This window comes from Pantherophis guttatus, chromosome 1, assembly GCF_059756535.1.
Source record: "Pantherophis guttatus breed Tessera chromosome 1, ASM5975653v1, whole genome shotgun sequence".
In the NCBI taxonomy this organism is placed as follows: Eukaryota; Metazoa; Chordata; class Lepidosauria; order Squamata; family Colubridae; genus Pantherophis; species Pantherophis guttatus.
In genome coordinates, this window is record NC_142063.1 from 54,732,915 (window position 1) to 54,757,830 (window position 24,916).

At 37.5% G+C, this 24,916-nt stretch overlaps 1 protein-coding gene across 44 annotated transcripts in view; it reads right to left on the reverse strand.

Moving 5' to 3' along the window:
• TTLL5 (tubulin tyrosine ligase like 5) overlaps positions 1-24,916 on the reverse strand; it is a 150,303-nt gene that overhangs the window by 101,094 nt on the left and 24,293 nt on the right. For 31 of the 44 annotated variants that reach the window (XR_015728970.1, XR_015728969.1, XR_015728967.1 and 28 more), the window contains 7 exons: positions 14,537-14,618; positions 12,703-12,764; positions 11,340-11,428; positions 7,379-7,420; positions 4,235-4,348; positions 3,143-3,234; positions 568-630 (listed from right to left, as the gene is read on the reverse strand). Coding sequence is in view for 33 of the 44 variants with exons in the window: in XM_087874022.1 (XP_087730148.1) it covers positions 568-630; positions 3,143-3,234; positions 4,235-4,348; positions 7,379-7,420; positions 11,340-11,428; positions 12,703-12,764; positions 14,537-14,618 (544 nt within the window). In the remaining 11 variants the exon portion in view is untranslated. The remainder of the gene's footprint in view (positions 1-567; positions 631-3,142; positions 3,235-4,234; positions 4,349-7,378; positions 7,421-11,339; positions 11,429-12,702; positions 12,765-14,536; positions 14,619-24,916) is intronic. The other 13 variants (XM_087874036.1, XM_087874066.1, XM_034418152.3 and 10 more) reach the window with 1 other exon arrangement.

Consider the following 24,916-nt stretch of genomic DNA (forward strand, 5'->3'; position numbering starts at 1 on the left):
TTTTTAAAAAGGGATTTTGAATTCTCCTAGTTTTTTAAATATCCTTTTTAAACCAATATGTTTCTATAGGGTCACCTATTTCCCTTAATTCTTTCAACTCCATATCCCTCCATATTAAATCTCTAGTTACTGCTATAATATCTGGAACCACCTTTAAATAAGAAGTTATTTCTAAAATAAGAGTTGGCACTGCTGTCTGGGTATAGTGAGTAAGAAAAGAAATTGGGACAAGAGAATTAGTTTTTAGTTTTTTAATTTTATTTTTGATAGCCACATAAAGAGATGAAGGGTGTGATTAATCAACTATTGATTTTTACGTTTTAAATTTCATTTTTGCCCCTAGCTGCCTATTTGCATATACACCCAATCAAGTGCACAGAGCAACACTGCTTATAATTGCAGATTTATAAAAAATCTCCTGCTGAGCATTGCTTTGTGCCTCATGCAACATTTTAAGAATATGTGCATTCTAAGCTGCACTTGTATTTCAAAGAACTACTGCCACCACACTGTGTCTCCTACAAAAGGAACCTCACTGTACATGTTGCACTATAACAGCCTTCCTACCTTTCTTGGAAAAGACGAGTAGCCAGCATATAGTTCATTGTTGTCTTATGTTCCAGAAAAGGCCTAAGAAATCAAGAGTAAGAGAGTTAAAGTTAATCGTGAAAAAGAAAAATATCTGAACAGAAGAAAATCTCAAAGGTTATAAAAAAATAAGAAGGAAGAAAAAAGCCTACATTATAAGTTTGGAAGGAGAAATATCTAAACCTAAACAAGCAAGGATATCATAGTATCTACTAATGGAAAATATTGATCATACAGAAAGATTTATTTATTTATTTATTTTATTTTATCTCGAATTTATATATCGCACCTTCTCCCGAGGGACTCAGGGCGGTGTACAGCCAGATAAAACATACAATATAAACATTAAAAACAGTTAAAAGGATATATATTAATTTGGCCCCAATTTAAGATAACAGACCAATTAAAAATTAAAAAATATTTAAAAATATATGTTAAGCCAGCCCGGCTTGCTGAAAAAAAGAAAGTTTTAAGGGCACAGCGGAAGGCACCGAGGTTTTGGATCCTCCTTATCTCCGGGGGCAGCTGATTCCAGAGGGTAGGTGCCCCCACAGAGAAGGCCCTCCCCCTGGGGGTCGCCAGCCTACATTGTTTGGCTGATGGCACCCCAAGGAGGCCCTCTCTGTGGGAGCACACAGGTCGGTGGAAGGTCATCGGTAGCAGCAGGCGGTCTCGAAGATAACTAAGTCCTATGCCATGGAGCGCTTTAAAGGTGGTAACCAACACCTTGAAGCACACCCGGAAGACCACTGGGAGCCAGTGCAGCTCACGCAGGAGTGGTGTTATGTGGGAGCGCCAAGCGGCTCCCATAATTACCCGTGCAGCCGCATTCTGGACCAGTTGGAGCCTCCGGGTGCTCCTCCCCATGTACAGAGCATTGCAGTAGTCCAGGCGCGAGGTGACGAGGGCATGAGTGACTGTGCACAGGGAATCCCGATCAAGAAAGGGCCGCAACTGGTGAATCAGGCGAACCTGACAAAAGGTCCCCCTGGCTACAGCCGTCAGATGTTCCTCCAAGGACAGCTGCGAATCCAGGAGGACTCCCAGATTGCGTGCCTTCTCTGCGGGGGCCAAAGACTCGCCCCTGATAGTCAGTGATGGAGTCAACTGACTATATCGGGATGCCGGGAGCCACAGCCACTCAGTCTTGGAAGGGTTGAGCTTGAGCCTGTTCCTCCCCATCCAGATCCGCACGGCCTCCAGGCACTGGGACATCACTTCAAGGGCATCGTTGGGGTGGCCTGGGGTGGAGATGTACAGCTGGGTGTCATCAGTGTACTGATGGTACTTCGCCCCAAAGCCACGGATGATCTCACCCAGCGGCTTCACATAAATGTTGAAAAGAAGGGGCGAGAGGACCGACCCCTGAGGCACTCCACAAATGAGAGGCCTCAAGGTCGACCTCTGCCCCCCTGCCAACACGAACTGCGACCGGTCTGAGAGAAAGGAGAACCACCGTAACACGGTGCCCCCCATCCCCAACTCTTCCAACCCGTGCAGCATGATACCATGGTCGATGGTATCAAAAGCTGCTGAGAGGTCTAACAGGGCCAGAACAGAGGAGCAACCCCTGTCCCGAGCCCTCCAGAGATTATCTACCAATGCGACCAATGTTGTTTCCATGCTGTGCCCAGACCTGAAACCCGACTGGAACGGATCTAGATAAGATGTTTCCTCCAGGAATTGTGGAAACTGTCGCGCAACCACACTCTCAACAACCGTCGCAACAAAGCGAAGGTTGGAGACAGGACGATAGTTGGCTAATACTGCCGGGTCCAGGGAAGGCTTCTTGAGGAGAGGCCTCACCACCATCTCTTTCAAGGTGGCAGGGAAGTGACCCTCACTCAACGAAGCGTTGATAATTCCCTGGAGCCAGCCTCGTGTAACCTCCCGGGAAGCCAGTACTAACCAGGAGGGACACGGGTCCAGTAAACATGTGGCCGAACTAAGTCTGCCCAAAATCCTGTCCACATCATCAGGCGTCACAGAGTCAAACTCTTCCCAGGTAACATTCTCAAGACTATTCCTCGTCACCCTGCCTGAATCTACCCAGTCAGAGTCCAAATCCCCCCGGATCTGAGCGATTTTGTCATACAGGTATTGTCCGAAATCCTCGGCCCTGCCTTCCAGGGGGTCCTCCCGCACTCCCGGATGGAGTAAGGAGCGGGTCACCCTGAACAGGGCAGCTGGACGATTCTCTGATGACGCAATAAGAGCGGAAAAGTAATTACCCTTTGCCGCTTTTATCGCCACTAGGTAGGTCATAATATACGACCTTACCAGTGTTCGGTCAGATTCAGCGAGACTGGCCCTCCAACCGCTCTCCAGGCGTCTTTTCCGGCGCTTCATCTCTCGCTTATCTTACTACAAGATACAATCAGTAGTAAGTTTTTATTCTACTATAATGCTGAAAACATGATCTGAAAATGCAGTTTGAAATGTCGAAATCGGTAATAAGAACATAGGGAAAAAAACCAGCATTTGTATCTATTACTTCCTAAAAGTCTTCTACAAAGTCCAAGATAACAGAATTGATTTCTTAAGTTTTCCTTACCCATAAACATCCCAAGTTAATGGTGTAGGGAATATACGAATGAACCCTCCTCTTCTATCATATTCATCCTTCACTCGGCGCAACACTTTTATCTAAAATCAGAAGGAAGGCAAGAAGTCACTAGGGCAAAAAATGTTAAGCTAAGGAAAGAATCTCATTTTGCAGAAAGCTTTGATATTCCTCAGCACATGCCAAAGTATATAAACATAACCCTTGTAATGTACAATGTGGATACTTTGTTCTTTTGACATTTGCTGTCCACTATCCAAGGTGTCAATCCACTGACATCTTGGACATCCACTGTCCAAGATGTCAATCTGACAAAGATATCTAGTTATCGAACACATCAACTTAAAAATATTGTTCTCCTTTTCTTTTTACAAGCATTTATATGCAATGACTGAATACAGTATTGCTGGACCCAACAGTCCTGGACAATTTCTAATTGGTGACACATCACTCACTGATCACACTTGTCAATGACTTCTGGAAGAGATGGAGTGCTGTGGTGCAATTGTCCTTTTTTCCCTTCATTTCTTGGTAGCATTCAATGCCACTAATCATGGTATTTTTTCTGGATTGTTATGGGGATTAGGACTGAGGGCAGAATGTGGTTCTCTTTTCTTTGTATTAGGTTCCAGTATAAAGAGGTTAGTAGGCTCTGACAAGTGGGTCCCATAGGTCTTGATGCTAAGAAATTACAGTCATGTTGCATGACTGTACAAAGTTCACACAGCTAAGGTCCCATCAATTAAACATTTGTTTGATAGGACCCAAGACTTAAGTCTCCTTGTTGCAATATCTGCCTTCTTAAACAAGTGCATGTGATTTCTACAGTCTCCACCCTAGCCTCATTTAAACAAGTCTTACAAATTTTCTCATGTTTTGGATTAGAGTGTCTGATGTGCTTCTGTTGGGAAACATTTGTATCCAGACTATGTTTTACTGCTCTCTCTGAACAATTACCATTCTTTTTAATTTGTTATATTGATTTAAATCTGTTTTTAACATTGGACATTGCCCAGAGTTTTTAATGGAGTTGTTTGGTCTTAACAGTAGAAATCTGATAATTAAATAAATGATGTGCTTTACCTCTTCCATAGAGAGACCCAGCATGGAGCCGACATGCCTTCCTGCAACTTTCTCTTTTGCAGAGGGAATAAGGTTTTTCATCTCAGCATCGCTGGCAGAGAGGGGCCGGGAACGCTGTAGGATCACAGTAAGAAGTCAGTTTTGGCCTTTTTTTCCCCTCCTGATTTTATTCCAATTATTTAACTAGATTTCAAATGCCAAAAGCACTTGGCTAACAAACAGTAATAAGAACAACACTTGCCAGGCATCGAAGCCAGGAATTATGCGAAAGTCAGAAAGATCCAAAGGCACAAATGCCAGGTTTCATACTCTTTGCCTCCACGCCCCATTAGAAACCAAAGCCAAACTTTATATTCTCAGTGTTTGATCCACACCCCAAAGCAAGAGCTGGTGATTTCTGACTCCATAAGCAAAGCATTACATGTATTTCTTGTTACTTTGCCTATGGACAAAATTCTCAGTTCTCACTTGATTCTCTTATACCAGAATCAATGATTTTGGAGACAATAAGTTCCTAAAGAAACATGCTTCTAAACAACACAATACACAACAAAATATGAATTAACAATGAAAAATCAAATAATAACAATTACAATACACAATAAATAGAAGAAATGTCAGCAATGAGCAAGCATTCTAAGAACCTCCAAAAAAGTTGAATGTTCCCAAACTCCCAAGAACTGTCACCCAGAGAGCAATTTCTTTAATTTCTTAATTAATTTAATTAAATTTCTGGTGGAGTCTGGTCCATGATCCAAATATTTTCTATGTTGAAGAAACTGCCTTTCTGTCCTTAGTCATCTCAAAAAATCAGGCACCACCAGCAGCTACTCTCAGAAGGGACTCCTGAGGTGGAGACTTAGGTTAGAGCAGCCAATCTTGCAGATTCCTTGGCACCAACTCATTAAGTCAAGATTAGTACCTTTGATTAACACCCAGAAATCCGTTGGTAACCAACACAAGAGCATACAAGGTAACATAATATGATAATAATAATATTGGCTAGTTAACATGCAGACCCCTACATTTGAAACAATCGCAGGTTCTGAGTGGGTTTCAAAGGCAGTTCCATGCAGAGTGTATTGCAGAAATTTAACCAGAGATAATAAGGGTATGAGTAACTCCTCCAAGTTCAGGGAAGTGCAACAACTGGTACATTAATCAAAGCTAAGCAAAGGTACACATAGCCATGGTCTTCATCTACCCATCCAGCAGGAGTCATGGGTCTAGGACGACTCCCTGTCATAGATCTAATCCCTCAGGGGAAATGCTACCTTGTTAAGAATCAACAATGGAATTGACAGAAAACTCTGATATATTGACTGTAGCTCATCTAACAAACCCGGTCATTGGCTAATTTATAATCTTCACTAAACATTTTCATTTCAGAAACATCTTGGAAATATATTTTATTTTGCATTTGCACTAAAGAGATTCACAATACAAAATAAAAATCCAAAGTACACATCATGAATACAAAAATTATTATATATTTTATACAATCCTGCAATCTAGCTTGGCCATAATAGCCGAGAAAGTCACGAGAAGTCTTTGATAAATTTGCTTCTTATGTGTCTGCCATTACCCAATGCATTCTTGTGTCTCCAGGAATCTGTCCATCTTTTCCTCCTGAAATTCATGGAATGTACTGTTTTGCACCTGACACTTTCAACATATTGAGAAAATAGCTGTAGGCAACAAAAATATTTAATATTGTTTTCAGCCACAAAGTGCATAGCACACAGACAGGTTCCCAGTGTGGCACTTTGCAGTCTCTGTTGCAAGAGTGAGAAGTAGTTTTCCTACCCTCTGAACCTGGCAGGAACACGAGCTGCATTCATTGGAACATTCCTTTTCTTTGCTTAGGAACTGGGACATAGAAAACACTGTCCAATTCTCAGATTAGAACAGGGAAAGCAAAAAGAACTTGGTGTTGCAAATATCTTGAGAAGAACCACTGTTCCAAACTATGTTTCTATTAATGAGGTGCAACTGTCATTCTGATATGTGACAGTTGCCCTTCTTGTTATTTCCTGCTGGTTCCCAAAAGGAGTTATTTCCAGAACTACTAGAAGAAATGCATGTCAGAAATCCAATAGAGTAAGATTTAATTATGTAATATGGTACTCTTGTTAATCCTTCTGGAAAAGAATTACCAAAGTTTTCAATACTTGATCTGTTATCTTTGGGCAAACTATTGTTATCATATAATTTATGATTGTATTTCTTTCTTTCTTTGATGTGCAGGATTTATTAACATAAAGGAGTTTGCCAGATTAATTCCAAGGTCCATTTAGTTTAGAACGACTTCTCATTAATACAACAAACAATATAACCCGTGCACCTAGTTCAAATATGGATTTCTTCTTTTTTTAAAGGAAAAAATGAAAGATTATCAACGGTTTTTTTCCTCTTGGGAAAGACAGGCTTGGATTATTGGATTCCTAGTGTTTTAGTTTTTCTTAGATTCTTGAATGCTTGCTGTGTCCTTTATGTGTATGCCACTGCCACTATAGTACTAAATTAGTCTTCAAGATTATATTTCTTTTCTTATTACCTTCAGGTTTGAGTTCTCAGCATAGCTTTGTGCAGATTTTCTTTTTACACTGGCATTTTTCTGTGTTTCAGGAATGTTGGTAATCTGGCTCATTTTGAAAAATACTAAAGTGGTATAAGTACTACCATACATGTGTACAATCTTGTTTAATCTCAAAACAGGATTTCTCTAATGTAAGTAGCAAATTTAGCAGAAGTATTAAAAGACGACAGACAAGCAGACACATTCAAAGTAGTGACAGAAACAAACAACAGAAAATGCAGGATATAAAAATCTTACATAGGATTTGTTGTATACAGCGTCCATATTCCCATAATTAACAAAACTGTAGAAACTAGGTTCATCTAGAATCTAGAGAATATTTCCAAAAAAATATTTGGAATGTCATATTTCCATAATTAATCATGTCTTGGACATGTTGCCATTAGAAAAACATTTTTTATTCTTGTCCAATGTCCATTAGCCTCTTTACCACAACTATTTGCATCACTTTAAAGATTACTGCAAACATATTTCTTTAAAAATGCAAAATACACGGTGATTAAATATCTAATGATGAATGAAGCAATATAGAGCCCGATATTTACCAATTTGGCATTTGATGATCGAGACTGTGCAGAAACAGGGCGCTATAAAATAAAAAGAATAAAGATTTCATGTTCTCTTTCAAAATTACCAATTGTCTGAAATTAGAGCTTCATTTCTGATGTACATAAAAATGTACCCCATTTTTGCTTCATCCTCCAATTTACATCTTAAATATTTCATTCAAGAAATATAGAACCCACATATACAAAGCATGCAACACCAAATTTGAAGTGCCCCATAGGCTCAAAGGTGAAAGATGGTAAAAGAGGACCATCCCTTGGACAAGGCCATTTCATGGACAGACTCTCTCTCTCCCCCATCCCCCCAACCTTTATTTCAGTGTGCTTGCCTGAGACTCTTGTCATAATACCAGGGAAAGGCAAAGAAATAACAGATAAAGCAAAATACATTGCTGATAGGTAAGGAGAGGAGAAATCAGGTATTTTGTGCCTGTCTCCTTTTCTGGTGGTTCTTTCATTCCAGACAACTAACTATACTAGTTTGCCCTCTGGAATGTCAGCACAGATTTTAAATGTCAGGCTAATAAATGAATAAGATCTCTCTCATCTATGATTTGACTGCAGATGAGAGAAGCACTTAACTTATATAGCTGACCACGGCTTGGAGATTTGTGAGATGATTTTTGAACAAACTAGAGGATCAAATACAGTAAGTAGATGCTTACTGAAATTCCTTTTTTCTTTCCAGTCTTCCTGCCCATTTTAATACCAATGTACGGTGCTTTTTCTGATGTTGGGCACTTAGGAAATAACTGTATTCTGTTGATATATCATCTATTCAGCTACCCAGCAGTCCTCGTGTCTAAGGGTGATCCTGGATTGGGTGCCAAAACTTCTAAAATGATGATTCTAGAGCATTAAAATAGCCATGCCATATACCAAGGTCGAAGTTGCTCAGGGTTTCATGGCAGCAATGTGGCAACATTCTCAATTCATTTGCACCTTGTTTGTTTGTTTGTTTGTTTGTTTGTTTGTTTGTTTATTTTCTTGTTGGTCACAAGGATTGGAACCTGGAGCTGAAGAATCTATTTTTGTCAGAGTTTGACCACTTCTTGTTGAGATTCAGACTTCAAATCGATATTCCTTTCGGCATAGTTGGGGACCCATTAGGAAGGTCCATCTGCAAAGGACAACAGATTCCAGAGGATTTTGAAAGTTTTCTTGGCGTTTATCTGGGTGCTTTGAGGTCAGAACCTGGGTGAGACTATCAAATAAAGAAAAATGACCCAGGCAGTTTTCACAATTGCTGCTGAGTATCCTTTGTCACTGTGCAGGTGTCCTTCAAAAACAAGGTAGGCAGGCACCTGAAGATAATGGCATGAGCTGAGAAACATATGGCATGCAGGTGGAGGAAAACTCATACTATACAGATTGAACGCTAAGAAGAGTTCATTATTGAACCTGTGAACTCTGTGGTGATGATGAAAGTGAAGAAGTAATTTTTCTCCTCCTAGATAACTTTGGGGAGAATTTATCCAAGTTAGGTTTGACTTCAACAGCTCTGCAGCGTTTCCAGTTTTACCTAGAGGCTATCTCCAAAAAGTGACGCTGGGGGACTTTTGCTCAGTCCCATGGCATTTATATTTATTGGGTTTTGCAGTATTATATTCTATTCCCAATTGTATTTGACATACTATAAGGCCGTTGATTGAGGTCATTCTGAAATCTGAAGTGGTATCATCAGTATGCTGACAGCATATAGGCCTCTTTCTTGCTTTTTATAAGTGCCAAGAAAAATAGTGGAAATGCTGAATCAGTGCTTGGACTGGATGAGAGCAAAAAAACCCTGAAGCTCCATTACCAGAAGTGCTGGTAATGGATGTTGTGCCTGCCCAGGAGGGTTCAAAGATGGATTGCTTTCTTCCTAAAGGATCGAGTTTTAGTTGAGAGTGCGTCTATATCCATTTTTACCATTAGAGGCACAATTGTCCTCTGTGGAGTGATGCCCTTATGCCAATTTAGGATAGCTATTCTACAATAATCCATGCCTTAGAACTACCATGTAATGTGGTATTCATGAGGTTTCCTTGAAGATGGTCTAGAAACATCAATTAATAAACAATATTGCAGAAGACTGCTGCATTGCAACCAGCTTAGTACAACTTTTATTTGCTTTTAGGAGCTGGTATTAACTTCTTAGGATTTTAATAGTTTGGGAGCAGTTACCTGAGAAATCTGTTTGCATATATTTTTATACCCCAAACTCAATTTTGGAGGCTTTGCTTTGCTTTCCATAGCAAGCCTTCTGTGTCATGGAGCCATCTCTCTGGAAAAACATTCTCCTCCCTAAGATAAATATAACCCCACAAACACACTTGACTTTTTTTAAACAATCCCTTAAAACCTGCCTCTTCCAGGCCTTGAGCTAGGGTGGTAGCAGGCTCCTTATAAAATGAATTGTTTATTGGATTCTATTTTTCCCTTTGTGGTTATTTCTATTTCATTGTTTTACACTGCTTTATGTATGCACCCAGAGTTGCAGAGTCAGGAAGTGTATAAATCAAATAAGTTAGCCGTTTTTTTCTGGAGAAGGCTCTAATGTTGGGAAAGGTGGAAGGAAAAAGAATGATCAGCAGCAAGGTGGATTGACTCAGTTAAAGTGGCAATGGATGCACCACTGGAAGACTTGAAGGATGAGGTTAGGGACAGACAGTCATGGTGAAAATCCACCTATGTGGTTGCAAAGAGTTGACATTGACTTCATAGTATATAATTAATCAAAAATAAGTAGGTATCCTGTTTCCCCCAAAATAAGACATCCCCTGATAATAAGCCCAATTGGGTTTTTGAACGCATGGCAATAAGGCTAAGCGCTTATTTCAGGGTTCAAAAAAATATAAGACAGGGTCTTATTTTCAGGGAAACACAAAAATAAATGAATACCTAAATAAATACCAAGTGGCTACCTGAAGGCAAATCTTGTCAGTGGTAACTCTCCATACAGTATACCTGGCATTGACTTTATTTTTTCAGCACTAGGCAAAAGCATTTAATTCTCCCAGACATTTTAATAAATCAATGTTAATTCTACACTTCTATGCTCTTGCTGGTATTTCTATTGTTTTAATTTCATTATCCTTTAATTATCAAGTTTTGTTATGTATTTTAACTGTCAAGAACTGTATTGTTTAATTTTAATGGATTGTAAACCGCTCAGGAAAAGCCTAGTTAGCATACATAATATATGTAATGTATGTAATAAATAATACTGCTTTCTTTTACAGGTATGATAGCTTTACATATGATAGCTAACGGTAAATCCTGGGTTACAAATAGTATTTGAAACATTTGAAACCCTAAGAAATTAACAAAAGGCAACTTAATTTAGATCACAAATTATGTTCAGACTTTGGGAAACATAAAAGACTTTGCAGTGTCTTGCAGCTCTAAACAAGCAGACAGTAGATGGCAGCAATTATGGTGCTAGTATCATTTTACATGGTATGAAATACAGCAGAAATCAAGACTCACTAGGGATAAAGGGAGTTTCTTTTCAGGAATTCTACCCAATATTTCCCACAGGGACCCATTCGATTAAGACACTCCCCTGTTACCCCTCCTACACACAATTGAATCCAGGCGTCTATTATACCCAAGGCCATGTGACCGACTCAGCTACACAGTTTGTTACTTCACTGCTTACCTTGACTCCTCTTCCCTCCCTCTTAAATGTCATAAATATTGAGAGCACCAAATAAAGAAGTAATGATACCCTCTCAGATACACAAAGGACTTCTAGAGATCACTTTACTTCCCAATAGAGTAGAAACAATGCATGACTAAAGTGTTAAGAAAAGAGAAGCTCTATATTAAAGAACAGCTTAAATGTAGAAAGAAAAGTAGTCAGAGGAGAAAAAGTATAGAAAGATCATCAAGCAAATATAAATCATAATTTAATAATATCATCGCAGAAGCATTGTTTTAACTTTTTTCTCCTTACTTGAGTTTTTTGGTAAGGATTTCTCCTTGTCTCAGAGGAGTAATAAGATGTCCGATTTAGCCGCTGACCTGGATCCTGACAAACAAAGCCTTGGAGAGAGGAAGGGAGGAAGATTTGTCACATGAAGGACATCTAATTATAGATCAACTGCCCTGATAGCATCAATGTACCACCTAAAAACTAGGGTTATCATAGATGCTTCCCAGGGCACTGCTTAATAATAGATATTGTTGAGTAACAGAAATGGGTCCCCTTTGCAGAAACTATGTCACTATTACATTTACATTACAACAAATGACATTTATTCTCCAAAAGCAAGCATGGATTTGTAAAAAGAACTATTATGTTGAGCTGTGAAATACAAAAGGGAGAAACTAGATGCGATTGACATGAGAAACAAATGTGATTGACATAAGAATGTATATGTATATAGATTTGAGGGACAGATATTTCTGAAGCTTGGATGCTGTGACAGCTCTAAAATATAACTTTGTAGATATTTAGTTCCCATTTTATAGATATTTTAACAGCAATCATGGCAGATTATGTTTTGTAATGTTAGATATTACTGTAATGGTTCAAAACTTGGTTAATCCAGAAAAAAAGCAGACCCCACATGTGCAGGAAAATGCAGGAGAAAGAAGAAAGTAGAATTATCACATCTGCCACTTTTCCAAAACATTATGCAAATGTCAATCTTAAATATAGAGAGAGACACAGGTATATCATACCATTTATTCAATGTTTTTTCATGTACAGAACTTAGTGCTGTCATACGTTGCACAAATATTGTATGTACCTGTCACTAATTATTTTATTTTACTTTTCAAAATAATTCCAAATACTACTACAAAGCATTTACCAGATTCACACAACAGATTTTAACATGGCCTGTCCAGTACTTTGTCTTAGAGTCTGGAAGAGAAACTATAAAGTGACTGCTTTGTTCCTACTATACATTAAATAAAACTGATGTTGGTAGGGAAAGATTCAGTTTCCAACAAACTCCAGCCTATTGGGGCTAAAATGAAACTCTTAAGTACCTTAATTGGGTTAAGGTACTTGCATAACACGATAGTTAAATATATGTACATAGAGCTAATCTGACACATATGGAACGTAATATAAAACATTATTTCAAATCAGCTCTGGACTATACAGTATATTGACTTTAAATACAGTCACCCAAAGCAATGTAATTTTTTTTTTAATTTGATTTATATGCCGCCCTTCTCCGGAGACTCAGGGTGGCTTACAATGCGTTAAGCAATAGCCTTCATACTTTTGTATATTTATACAAAGTCAGCTTATTGCCCCACAAACTGGGTCCTCAATATTGAAGAAGAATTGACATGATACTCACCTACAAGTGTGAACATATCTGAAAGCATGCTAGCTTTAATTTTCAGATCCAAAGGAGCATCACTAACAGCATGGAACAAGAGAACAAATAAGACCAACCAATTAATCACTTTAATCTGCATTTTTGAGGAAAGTTTAATCGATATGTACAAGACCTATCATTCTAAGAATGGAAAGTCCCATTCTTGGAACTGCCAAATCAGAAATTTTGCATCTATTTAAGCAGATAATATGACATAACAATAATAATAATAATAATACATACACAACTTTATGAAAATCCTTCTGCTTTGACATTCTGGGCAGAGGTTAAAGAAATCTTAGATTTCCCTTTTCTAATGTTCCAGTATAGGGGTGCCCAATCCCCGAGCAACAATCCACCTCCAGGCTTTGAGCCGTTCAGAACTGGGCCCCAGAAGTGTTGGGTGAGCGCATGTGTGTGTGTTCCATTTGCGCGAACAGCAGGTGTGCATGCCTACCACTCGCGCAGAACTATCCCCTCTCCTCCCCCCGCTGGTACACAAAGCCAAAAAGATTGGGGAATTCTGTTCTACTAGACTGAAAATCAGCATTTCCAAACTGGAAATATTTCTTACAATATCTGTGATAGAACAACAGTGCTCTCTGAACAATTTTCTGTGAGTTCCTCCAAGATTCAGGGTATATTTTTTAATGTTTTAGATCTTTCCAGTTTCATTCACTTATTCTTGAATATTGAGAATAGAATCTAAAAATAGATTCATCACTAAAAAAAACATACAGGTGAAAAGTGAATTTTTAACACTCACTACAACCAGGACCAAATGAAGTCATAGATCTGATTGAGATTTATACCTTATAAACCTCCATTCAGAAAGAAATTAAACATTAATGATCTCAGATAAAAGACTTTATTGAATGCTGCCTTTTCTCTCTTAGAAAAAAATAAACTTCACTTTTCTAACTTAACGAAATAGAAAAAGAAATAATATTTAGGACAGAATATTATTTGCACACTGAATCTAATCCCTTTCCTCCTTTAAAAAACTGGGGGGGGGGGGGAAGGGTTTGCTTCATCATTTGAATGAAACAACACTCACTGTTTTGTTTATTCAACCAGAGATGGTAGGAAAATAATCTTATCCAAGCCTGTCCCCCACTCCTTGCTCACAATCAACAGACGGGTTATTGAGAAAGGGCCAAATATGAACACTGTAGCTATCCTTAGACATTGACCTCTACCTACCCAACTATTTTGGCTCAATCCTGCCTCTTACCATTTTAGCCAAAAGGAGATATGGCAGGTAATAGATGTATACACAACACTTTGAACTTGAAGCAGCTGTTTCACATCAAAACATATTCTCCTAGACGTGCTGGTAGTATTCAGAGGGGGGGAAAAGAACAGCCCTGTTTCAAACTAAGAATGCTTGTGATAAGGTCAGAACAACCATTTCAACCTCAATCCCAGGCATTTTAAATTCAGAAAATTTTGTACATCTCTAATAGGTACAGTAGTATCTCCTTGTGACCTGGTAGTTCAGAGACCAAAAACAAAATTTAAAAACATTCCTCCTTGCATACATAGACTCCCCTCTATGTCTGATGCACAAAGCAAAGGAGTGGGTGTTACAGGCTAAATTATATCCATAAATTATATTCCTCAATTTGAGAAATAAAAAAAGTTAATCAGAGGTATAGTCAGTTTGCAAACTTGTTCTTCCCTTCCCTTTATCCAAACAAAGATCCACTTAAAAAACATCAAGAATATTTCCTGCCCCCAAAGGAAACAAATTCAGAAGAAAATTACTTAGGGGACAATCATTTCATCCTATCTTCTGCAACAATTCCCTTACCAGGCCAGGGAAGGGGACAGATTCACCTCCAGCAGCCAAGGCTTGAGAGTAGAATCAATGAGAACATCAAAACCATAAAGCTCTGAAACAAAACACAAAATATATCAGATGATAGCATAACAGCATTTCTAAACAAGACTAGAATATGGATTTATGTGATCGGTTTACTCTATGAACAATGTGACAAGGTTTGCTAACTCTGCAACTTTTATTACTTCAATTCTAATTGAATTTCTAATTTGTCTCATGGTTTGAAGTCAAGGCCCTGATAAGTATTTTTTTTTAATTGATTCTTACCTCTTTGTAGATCTCCTCTTTGTGGATCATTAATACTGTTTTTAAAACTTTACTTATGTTGATACTGGCACTGGTTTACATTTAGGTGATGTTTCTGCACATAAGTGTATATATACATTTGCTCTAAAAAGTCATGTTACTTTACTCAAATAGAGTTTTAAAAGTGCTCCTGCCATACATGAACATGCAATACATTTGTCCTGCTTCCATGACAGATATAAGACTCAAATTTTCTCACTATACATATTAAACAAATTGTACTAGAAACTTCACTAAACACAGTTAAGGAACCTCCCAGTACTGTACATCAAAATATTTTCTAGAGGAAAAATAATAAAATTAAAGTTTCTTCTTTTCCAAAGTAAATAAATATTTGAAAGTGTGTATTTTTTCAACAGGAATGCCCAGGTCACTCAAGCTTTATTCAAAAGAAAACAGCCATTAGATTTTACTTCTTAGACAATATCTTGGCAGCTGTTGCCATGGATTAACAGACATCATTCCAACCAAGCAGGAAAAATGAAGTAATCAGACCACACAAACAAAATTTATGTCTGTATTACCAAGCCACCACATGTCAGAAATGACTACTTTGCAGTGCACACCCTGTCAAAATGAAAGCTGAATCTAAACTATATGCATATTATCAAGTGAAAACTTGGGAGAATTCTCAGTAAAAGATTAAGTAGCAAGAATAAATACAAAAATAGATAAGATTTAGAAATAGATTTTCTTAAGGAAAAAGTAAGTAAGGAAAACGGAAATACAAAAATTAAGCCTGTGATGTGAAAAGTTTAGCCAGTTCATCACACAGTTGTTTCAATCTTTACATTATTTATTTTTTTAACAATAGTTTTAAAAAAGAAACTAAGATACAACTGGTCACACATACTTCTGGAAAGGGGGCAAGGAAATGGACAGAAAGAGATGTCTCTAATATGTGTGGAGTTAAGGGTGAGAATGAGAGCAGAAAAGTTCCAGGAGGCAATTCACTATCATTCCCAGCCTTACAATCTCTCTCCTCCACCCCCATCCCAATCTAAAAACACCACCAAAATTTAGTCATTTTGCCACCAATGTAGTACAGCCGTGGCAAAGGTTTCCCATTACAAACTGGACACAGGGGCATCTTCTCTATTGCTTCTTATGGAGGTAGATTTCATAATGTCAACCCTTCCACTAGCCCTCCTTTGTAATAGGATCAGAGAAACAAATTGTTTTAAGAAAGTCAGTTATCCGGGATGGATCTATGACAATTCACTGCAGCCAACTTGCCGTGGCCAGGTAACCACGGCCAACTAGCCACAGCCAAATTGCCACGGCCAACTTGCTATGGCCAACTCTCTGTGGGACAACTCAACACGGCCAATTTGCAACGGTACAACTCACTGCAGAACAAGAGTTACACTAATATCAAAGAAATGGTGGAATAGAATCATTAAAGAAGGGATGCAAAAACAGGGACAAAATGAAATGTGCATGACAAAAAAATGTTTTAAATTTTTTTATTTTAAATAATTAAATTGAATTGTTAAACTGCTCTGCAGCGAGTTATCCCACAGTGAATTGGCCCTGACAAGTTATCCCACAAGGAGTTGGCCGTGATGAGTTGACTGCAGCGAATTGGCCCTGGCGAGCTGACCATGGTGAGTTGACCGCAACAAATTGGCCACAGCAAATTGTCCTATTCCAATCTGGGCTATATCACTCAGCAAGCTATGCCAGGTTTGGCAGCTCATAGTGCAGATTGTGCAGAGAAAATTGTATGAAATCTAATGAAGAATTGGATTTCCTTAGATGTTCTCCTAGGTTTCCAAATATCTATTTCATCTTTATAACCTTTCTTTAAAGTTTAATGTAAGTTTAGAAGTTAGCAAAAGGCAGCTCCTTCTCCTAGATTTTTATATCCAGAAATACTTAATGAAAGTCTCTTTCCCAATAGTAAGCTAGTTAGATATTTTGGTTAGCTCTAGTAATCTCATATATAGAAAAGCAGAGTAAAAGAATTAAGTATCAAGTTTTCACGATATTTGTATACCAATACCGAAGTCCAAATATGAGAGCATTCAGAGAAGGAAAACATAATCTCATAATTGTTTCATTTTAAATAGACTTACGGTAATCTAAGTGCTAACACCAAATATTAAGTAGAAAGACTAAAAACAATATTGTAGAATTTGATTCTTCAGTCACATTATTTATAAATAGAGAATCAGGATTGAGAAAAAGTATATAGAAGAAATGGGTTCCAATTAAACCTTCCAAAGTCTTCAGTAGCAAATTTGTTTATCTCTCAAAAACATTTTAACATTCTATTCTTGATCTTCTAGAAACAAGGGCCATACTATATACTGGGAATTCACAACTTTTGGTGGTTAGGTGCACATCTGGAATTTTGAAAGTACATTACTTTTATCATCATAAAATGACAGATCTGATATAAATCACTAAGGAAAATAATCCAATTATCAGAAGCTAGTTTGGTAGAATATCATTTCCAAGTCTCACAGGACACTAATTCATCTTATTGTTTTGTTTTTCTGAGAAGATAGATACATTTGAAAGGGGAGCTTTAGATCCCTGCCATTTTAAATTCTAAAAATGTTTCTGAGACCTAAGTCAGGGACAGAGGCATTAAGTACCAATTACGTTCGAGGCTGATGCTTTCCAGCATTCTCATTTCCAAATTTTTAACTGAAAATTTAAAAAGTGAAAATGAATAAAATGAATTTAAATAGGCAATGAGTCTGACAGGCACCAAGAAAAGTATGGGTGGGAATATTGGCATCCATAAGAATACTGAGGCCCCTAGTACCATGCTAAGGACCCAGGAGGGAAAAGTTTTAAAGTACTTTACTGACAGATTCCTTCTTAAAGGTTTCCCACTAAAAGATACTCAAAATACAGTCTTTATCACCGAGGTTGAATCTCTTTACGCATTCTCATCTGCCCAGGTTGGCCTTTTTTTGCCTTTTCACTAATATTTCTCTTTAGTCCAGCCATAAGATAAATAGAAAGGAAGATGCTATAGAGCTTTCTGCCAAAGCCCTCAATTACAGAATCTAGCAAAACATACCATTCCTAAACCAAAGGCAGATAGCGGTGTAACCATTCCGTTCTTGTGCATGGAGAAACTAATGAATCCAAATCTCTAGAGTTTTGGGGGAAAAGAGAAACAGAGAAAAAACAAGCCAAGGCAACCAATACATACATATAGAATTTCAAATAAAGTTAATATAATTGGCTTAGCTAAACAAATTACTTATTATCTCCTTGAATAAAATCTTGGATTTCAGCAAATGTTCAGGGATTATTGCAATGAGTACAACTGAAATTAGATTGTCTAGTTTGCTAGTCACCCTCCTTTTCCTCAGCATAATGTTTAGCATAGAATGTGTAGGATAACTGAAAGCCAGACTCTTTGGACAAAGCCAAAATTAAGTCTTCTGCAGAAGAAGAATTCTTCTTATCTCTGATTTCCTGAGTTTAGCCGAATAAATGCTAATTTCCATATATTCTCTCAGTATGGGTTCAAGTACCAAAACTTTGTAGAATCTAGTGTAAGATACTAAAAATGACATGATTTATCATGAGGTATACCATTTAAAAGTCAAACTGAATCTCGAATTTCTCTGCAAATGAGAGCTAAAAATGATTAATTGCTTCAATAACCTTCCTAGTGGTTTTAAGAGGAAATCTTGTTTTAAGGGGAAACAATACATTAGATTATTCCATTTACTCTTGTAGCTGGAGAGGAGTCTAGGACAACTCGCCATGGCTAATTTGTCACATGACATTCACCACAGCTAATTTGCCACAGGACAACTCATGGCGGGGCAATTCAATGCTGTGTTAATCATTTCACTCGGTTACTTTTATTATTGGTGACCACGTTTTCATCGAAATTATTGTTAACTCTTTTATTTCTGGATTGACTCATTTTATTATTATTAGCCATGGTTCCATTGAAATTAATTTAACTTTTGTATTTATTGAATTGTCCTGCAGCGAGTTGTCCCACAGTGAGTTGGCCATGGCAAGTTGGCCATGTGATGAGTTGTCCCGTTCCTCTGGACAGGGGGAGAGAGAGAGTTGGAATGAGGGAGCTTCAATGGTGTGATCATGGCACAAATTTGTAAGCCTACCGATCAGTGAAACACAGGCAGAATTAATTACTATTCAAAAAGCAAACAAGCCATAAAACCATTCATTCCACAGAATAACCAATAACATACTATGGTGGTAACACAGTTCTCAAGTTAACCTGCCATGTGCTCTTTCAATCTGGTTAACAAATAACGACAATGGGATAAAAAAATCTAATCAGAGTCAGTACTACAAAATGCTTCCTTCATATTTATGGCCTTACCTACCCTAGAAAATTCTCTAACCTACTCAAACACCTCATCACTTGTATTAAAACTTGGCCCTGCGATGCAGTACTCTAATATAATTAATCCCATTCCAGATTTTCTTTCAATGAATGCAGAGAAGTGTAAATGCAGTCATGAAAAATAACTTGAAAAATGTATTCTGATCCTTCTCACCTTCCCTGTTATCCCCTGGGAAGGGTTTTGTACCGCTTCAAAGCTTTGGTATGTGTTATAACGGGGAGGGGGATTTCTATGCCCACCCAGAAGCAGACTCCCAAAGTCAAAACAATGAAACCGTTTATAGCTTGAACCGGAATATACCAGTCTCCTTCTTTCTGTCCCTCCTTTGAATCACCTATGTAATGGTCTGCACGGAGTGCTGAAAGCTCCCACTTTCCCTCATTTAACTCGTAGATGACTTTGCAACTCTCTCTGAATTTGTATTAATGGCGATACACTAGCTACATTATATATATATATATATGTGAAGCTGGTTTATCTTGACTTCCTGTGCCTGTCACAGGAAAAGAAAGTAGCCAGTTTTGTCTATTTACCTCAAAAGTGGGCCCCTTTCCACTCAGTGCAGATGCTGTTCAGGCTTTACATCAGAACACCAAGCAATGGCATTTTCCAGAGTATCTGCCAGATTACTGCTTGATCAGGAAGAATACATAATGCCTACAGTCTCTAGAGAGCTTAACATTGGACCACCTAAGTCTACAATTTAATTCTAATTCCCAATCTCAAACTGGGAAATGGGGGAACAGATTCTCATAATATAGATTATGCTCTGCTTTTCCTTTCTCTCAAAATGTTACCCTATATATGAGAATTTGCTATGGACTTCCATAGTTAAGGATTAACAGTTAGTACGGATTCCACGCCATTGGGAAGTAAGACTAAATAAATGCAACATTGCTCATAAATATCATAACATTTTGCTCCTATATATAAAAACTACTCCTAGAATACAACTGGTAGAGTTTAGTGTTCAGTTCTGCTGACAGGACTTTGATCAAGGTAGTGGATTCCTCCCACAGTCTAACAGCATGTCTCTGCAAGTTATAAGTAAAAGTAGCACAAATGGGGTGCTCAGCTCAGGAAAGATTTCATGATTAGTTCAAGGAGAAAGAAGCAGCTGAATGTGTGCAGACAATAAAAGACATAACAGAGAAGAACTAAAGAATTAGTTGAGTACCTGTGACTGAATAAATATTTTGCACGTATACCGTAAAGTTTTAAACAAAATCTTTTGTTTAAAGATCCTTTGGAAAACAAATCTGGAAACATTTATAGTTCTCCTCGTCATGCAAAAAAGTAAAAGTATTTTTTTAAACCTTTGAAAAGCTAAATACCAAAAGGCAACCAGAAATCCCACTATCATGGTTCTGTATATTCCAGTTTCATATCATGCAAGTGTGGAATTTGATGTGGGGTATAGTCATCAACAGCAAGAGGATTTCAGCACATATTTTTAAAATCAACAAGTTCATAGAGTTCTATGAAAAGACAATTAAAAGCACACAGGCAATCCCTGCGAGACATTCTAAAAGATCACTAGAGGTCAGAAGATAAAGAATCAGTTATAGTTATACATACATACATACATACACACATACATACGTATAAAATATATATGTATATATATATAAGCTCTGCATCATGTATTGGTGAATAGCGTGTTCAAGAGCCACTTTGGCCCTTTTATTTAGTTATTTGGCTGGGAAATGTGTCTTTTTTATTTTTTCTAAATATACATGTATTTATATTGCATTTTAACTCGTTAGCCACCCAGAGTCTCATTGGTAAGACAGATGACCATATAAATAGATATAAATTAAAAAATGAAAAGTGTGAGATTGCAGACTTTAATTTTTAGATTATATGGTTTTAAGTAGATGTTATGGTACTCATTCTTTTCTAATCTAGTCTCTAATTGTGCAGGATTTCACCTCTCACCTTTACAGCCACAATCAATCAAACTGAAAAAGTTTATCATGTGTATAGTATTTCTTTGGAAAATATACATCAACTCTATAGAGCTTGTGCAAATTATATAAAAAATTCATATAGCAGTTATAGAAGCTAATGCTTAGCAAGCTATTCAGCTATTCACATATATAGAGATATGCCATCAAACCAAGTCATTTAAAACATTCTAGACAATCAATTATGTCAGTGCAAGCAAACCAGTTGGGCTACTGGTCTCCATGTTCTATAGTATGAATAAGCTGGTTTATCAACCCAACTGATCACTGGCTTCCCAATTGCTAGGATACTGGTGGTCTTCTAAATGCTGTTGAACTTAGATAATATAGTCAATGGTGAGATGTTGTGGGAATTACAGTTCAGTGCCACTTTGTAGGGCCACAAACTTAAAACTTTCCACACCTATAATCTACAATCTATGGAAAAATCAAAATAGCAACTATGAATGGAGACATTTGGTGTTACAATGGTTAGAATGCAGTATTGCAGACTAATTCTGCATTACCACTGCCAGGAGTTCATTCCTGACCGGCTCAAGGTTGACTCAGCCTTCCATCCTTCCAAGGTTGGTAAAACAAGGACCCAGATTATTGGGGTCAATATGCTGACTCTGTAAACTGCTTAGAGAGGGCTGTAAAGCACTATGGGGTGGTGTATAAGTCTAAGTGCTATTGCTATTCTGGTTCTGAGAATTCATGTCATCTCACAGAGGTTTCTCTCATTCCTGTTTCCTCAAACCACGAGATTTATTCCACTGTTCTCTTTAAGATTCCGAACAAGCTTCTGTTGCTTAATTTATCTCCCTTTCAACCCTGAACTCCTAGCTAATTTTTCCTCATACACCATTTTTTCGCATTGGAAAACAAAAGCTCATGTTCTAATTAAAAATCACATCAGCTATTGCAAGAGATTCGTATTTTTCGGAGTATAAGACGCAGCTTGGTTTTTGGGAAGGAAAATAGAAGGGAAAAAATCTGCCTACCAGGTATTCATCTGTCTGGCATCCTTAGTCTGGTCAGTTTCAGCACATTAGTTTGCTGGTTTTGAGCACGCACATGCGCTTTTTATCCCCTGCTTGGGGATAAAAAACAGCTTCTAAAGCACAGCTGATCTTTGGAGAGAGAAGCAATGAGAAAAGCAGACAAAGCACAGAGATCACTTCACTCATAGTGTCTCGTTAGGGCTGAAAAAAAGCTTCTAAAGCACAGCTGACACTTGCTAGTGCCTTGTTAGGGCTGAAAAAAAGTTTTTAATGCACAGCTGATCTTTGGAGAGAGAAGCAATGAGAAAAGCAGGCAAAGCACGGAGATCGCTTCACTTGCTAGGGCCTTGTTCGGGCTGAAAAAAAGCTTCTAAAGCACAGCTGAGAGTTGGAGGGAGCAGGCAAAGCACAGAGATGCTTCACTCACTAGCGCCTCGTTAGGGCTGAAAAAAAGCTTCGAAAAAGCTACATTCGGAGTATAAAACACCCCCAAATTTTCAACCTCTTTTAAGGGGAGAGAAGTGCGTCTATAAGACTCCAAAAAATACGGTATACAGCTTTCTACTCTAGAGATGTAATTAACAAACTGATCATAAGATCCAACAGCCAAACATATACCTTTAATAGCCTTGACAGAGTGTTTAGTCCTTCTCATACTATTTCTTCACAGATACGTTTCTACCCAGTCTACTCTCCCTAGTAGGTACATTTAATATAACTGATATTACTGCACCATTAATGTAGTGTTATCAAGGATCTCGATTATAAAGTTTGTATCATGAGATGCCACTTATCCTACTATGCCTGGCCAGCTTTAATATTAATTCTTGATAAGGCTATTGTTTAACGCACTGTAAGCCGCCCTGAGTCTCCGGAGAAGGGCGGCATATAAATCAAATTTTTAAAAAAAAGACCAAAGTTGTAAAAAGCTTTTAGTCTGCATTTTCTAATTTTGCCACTTCCATCCTGTACTTGTATATAGAGCTGGAGGAAATAGTAGGTGACTGCCAAAGGAAAACCTTTAGGGCAGGTACTAGAAAGCAAGTGAAGGCACTCACTGGTACTAACCATTGTTTCTTGGAGTCATTCCCACTTTCCTTGCCAGAGAAGTCTGAATTCTTTGCCAACATCTCTAAAGTTCTTATATAGTTTTGTTGAACGTAAGCTCTATCGCCACTATGTGGTACAATCAAGAAAAATACAAGCTTTAAAAAAAAACCCAACCCTCACCAACATGAGCGTACATACAGAGCTATAGATATAGATATATAGATATAGCAATAGGACTTAGACTTATATACCACTTCACAGTGCTTTTCCAGCCCTCTCTAAGAGTCAGCATATTGCCTCCAACAATCTGGGTCCACATTTTACCCACCTCGGAAGGCTGGAAGGCTGAGTCAAGCTTGAGGTTGATAGATATAGATAGATAGATAGATAGATAGATAGATAGATAGATAGATAGATAGATAGATAGATAGATAGTCTATATCATATAAATGCTCAGAACATATCCCTAGTCAACCAATTTCGTTTGTCAACCAATTATTTATTTGAGGAAAAAACCCATATCAACCTTTTCGTTATCTGACGATTATCTAACAAATATTTTGTATGTCTATTCAATGGAATTGTAAGAAGAGCTTACATCCTATATAGTTTTATATATAAGTATTTGAAAAAAAGGACCCTGCCCTCACCAAATAAGACTTATATAAATTGTTATTCTGAGAACAAAACATCATAAATTGTGCAAGTTACCATCCAATATCTTTTGTTAAATGCAGATGGCTAAGATTCTGACTATTGCTTTGGCATTATTGAAAAAGGTATTACTATCAATCATCCTGCACAAAGTGGTTTTATGAAAGGGCATCCGGCCACTGAAAACTTTAGATTATTTGTATATATCTTAACAGGTAGTGGAAGAAGTAAACATTTAAAATATTACACTGATGTTCAGTTATATTCCTAAAATTTGGAACTTTATCAAGAGTGTCCTGGACAGGGACAGTGCAAGGGCCAGAAGTGGCCCATGGGCCATATTAGACAATATACTTCTTTGTTCTCAAGGTTCTTTTTCTTGTTTAGAAAACTGAATTGTATAAAGCTGTATAAAGATATAACTATTACATTCTACTTAGAAAATAAGAAAAATTCCATGATTTCTTTCTTTTTCCCTTTGCATGTTTTTTTACTTCTATTTACATTTTATATAGTTTTGTTTGAATTGTATTTAAAGTCTTTTTAATTATCACTAATAGTTTTAAGAATATTGGTGATTATTATTTAAAAAGAATAATTACAATTCCAAAATCCTTTTAAAAACCCCAGAACTTGCCTCTCATGAGCTGTAACTAAAGTTCATTTAGTCATTTTTCCATTACAAGGACTAGTATTTCAGAACATTTATGAATTACAAATTTAGGGAATATTTCCATTCATAGCTTCTCAACTACATAAGTGGTTAAATACAGCCAGACAGTAACAAGGTCCAGATGCTTTATGAAGTTTAACAGAGAGGGCTACACGTATTTTATTCCATACCATGAACTTTTATATTCCTGTTAAGATTCAGGCAAACTCCTTAGTCTTGGGGACTAATACTCCAAAGGTTCTTTGCATGTGATGTCAGAAACAATGTATCCTGGGTCAAAATGTAGAATGTTTCATACATTATGACATATATTAAAGAAATGTTTCCAAACCAGCTAAACGGCCAAACATATGAAAAGATAT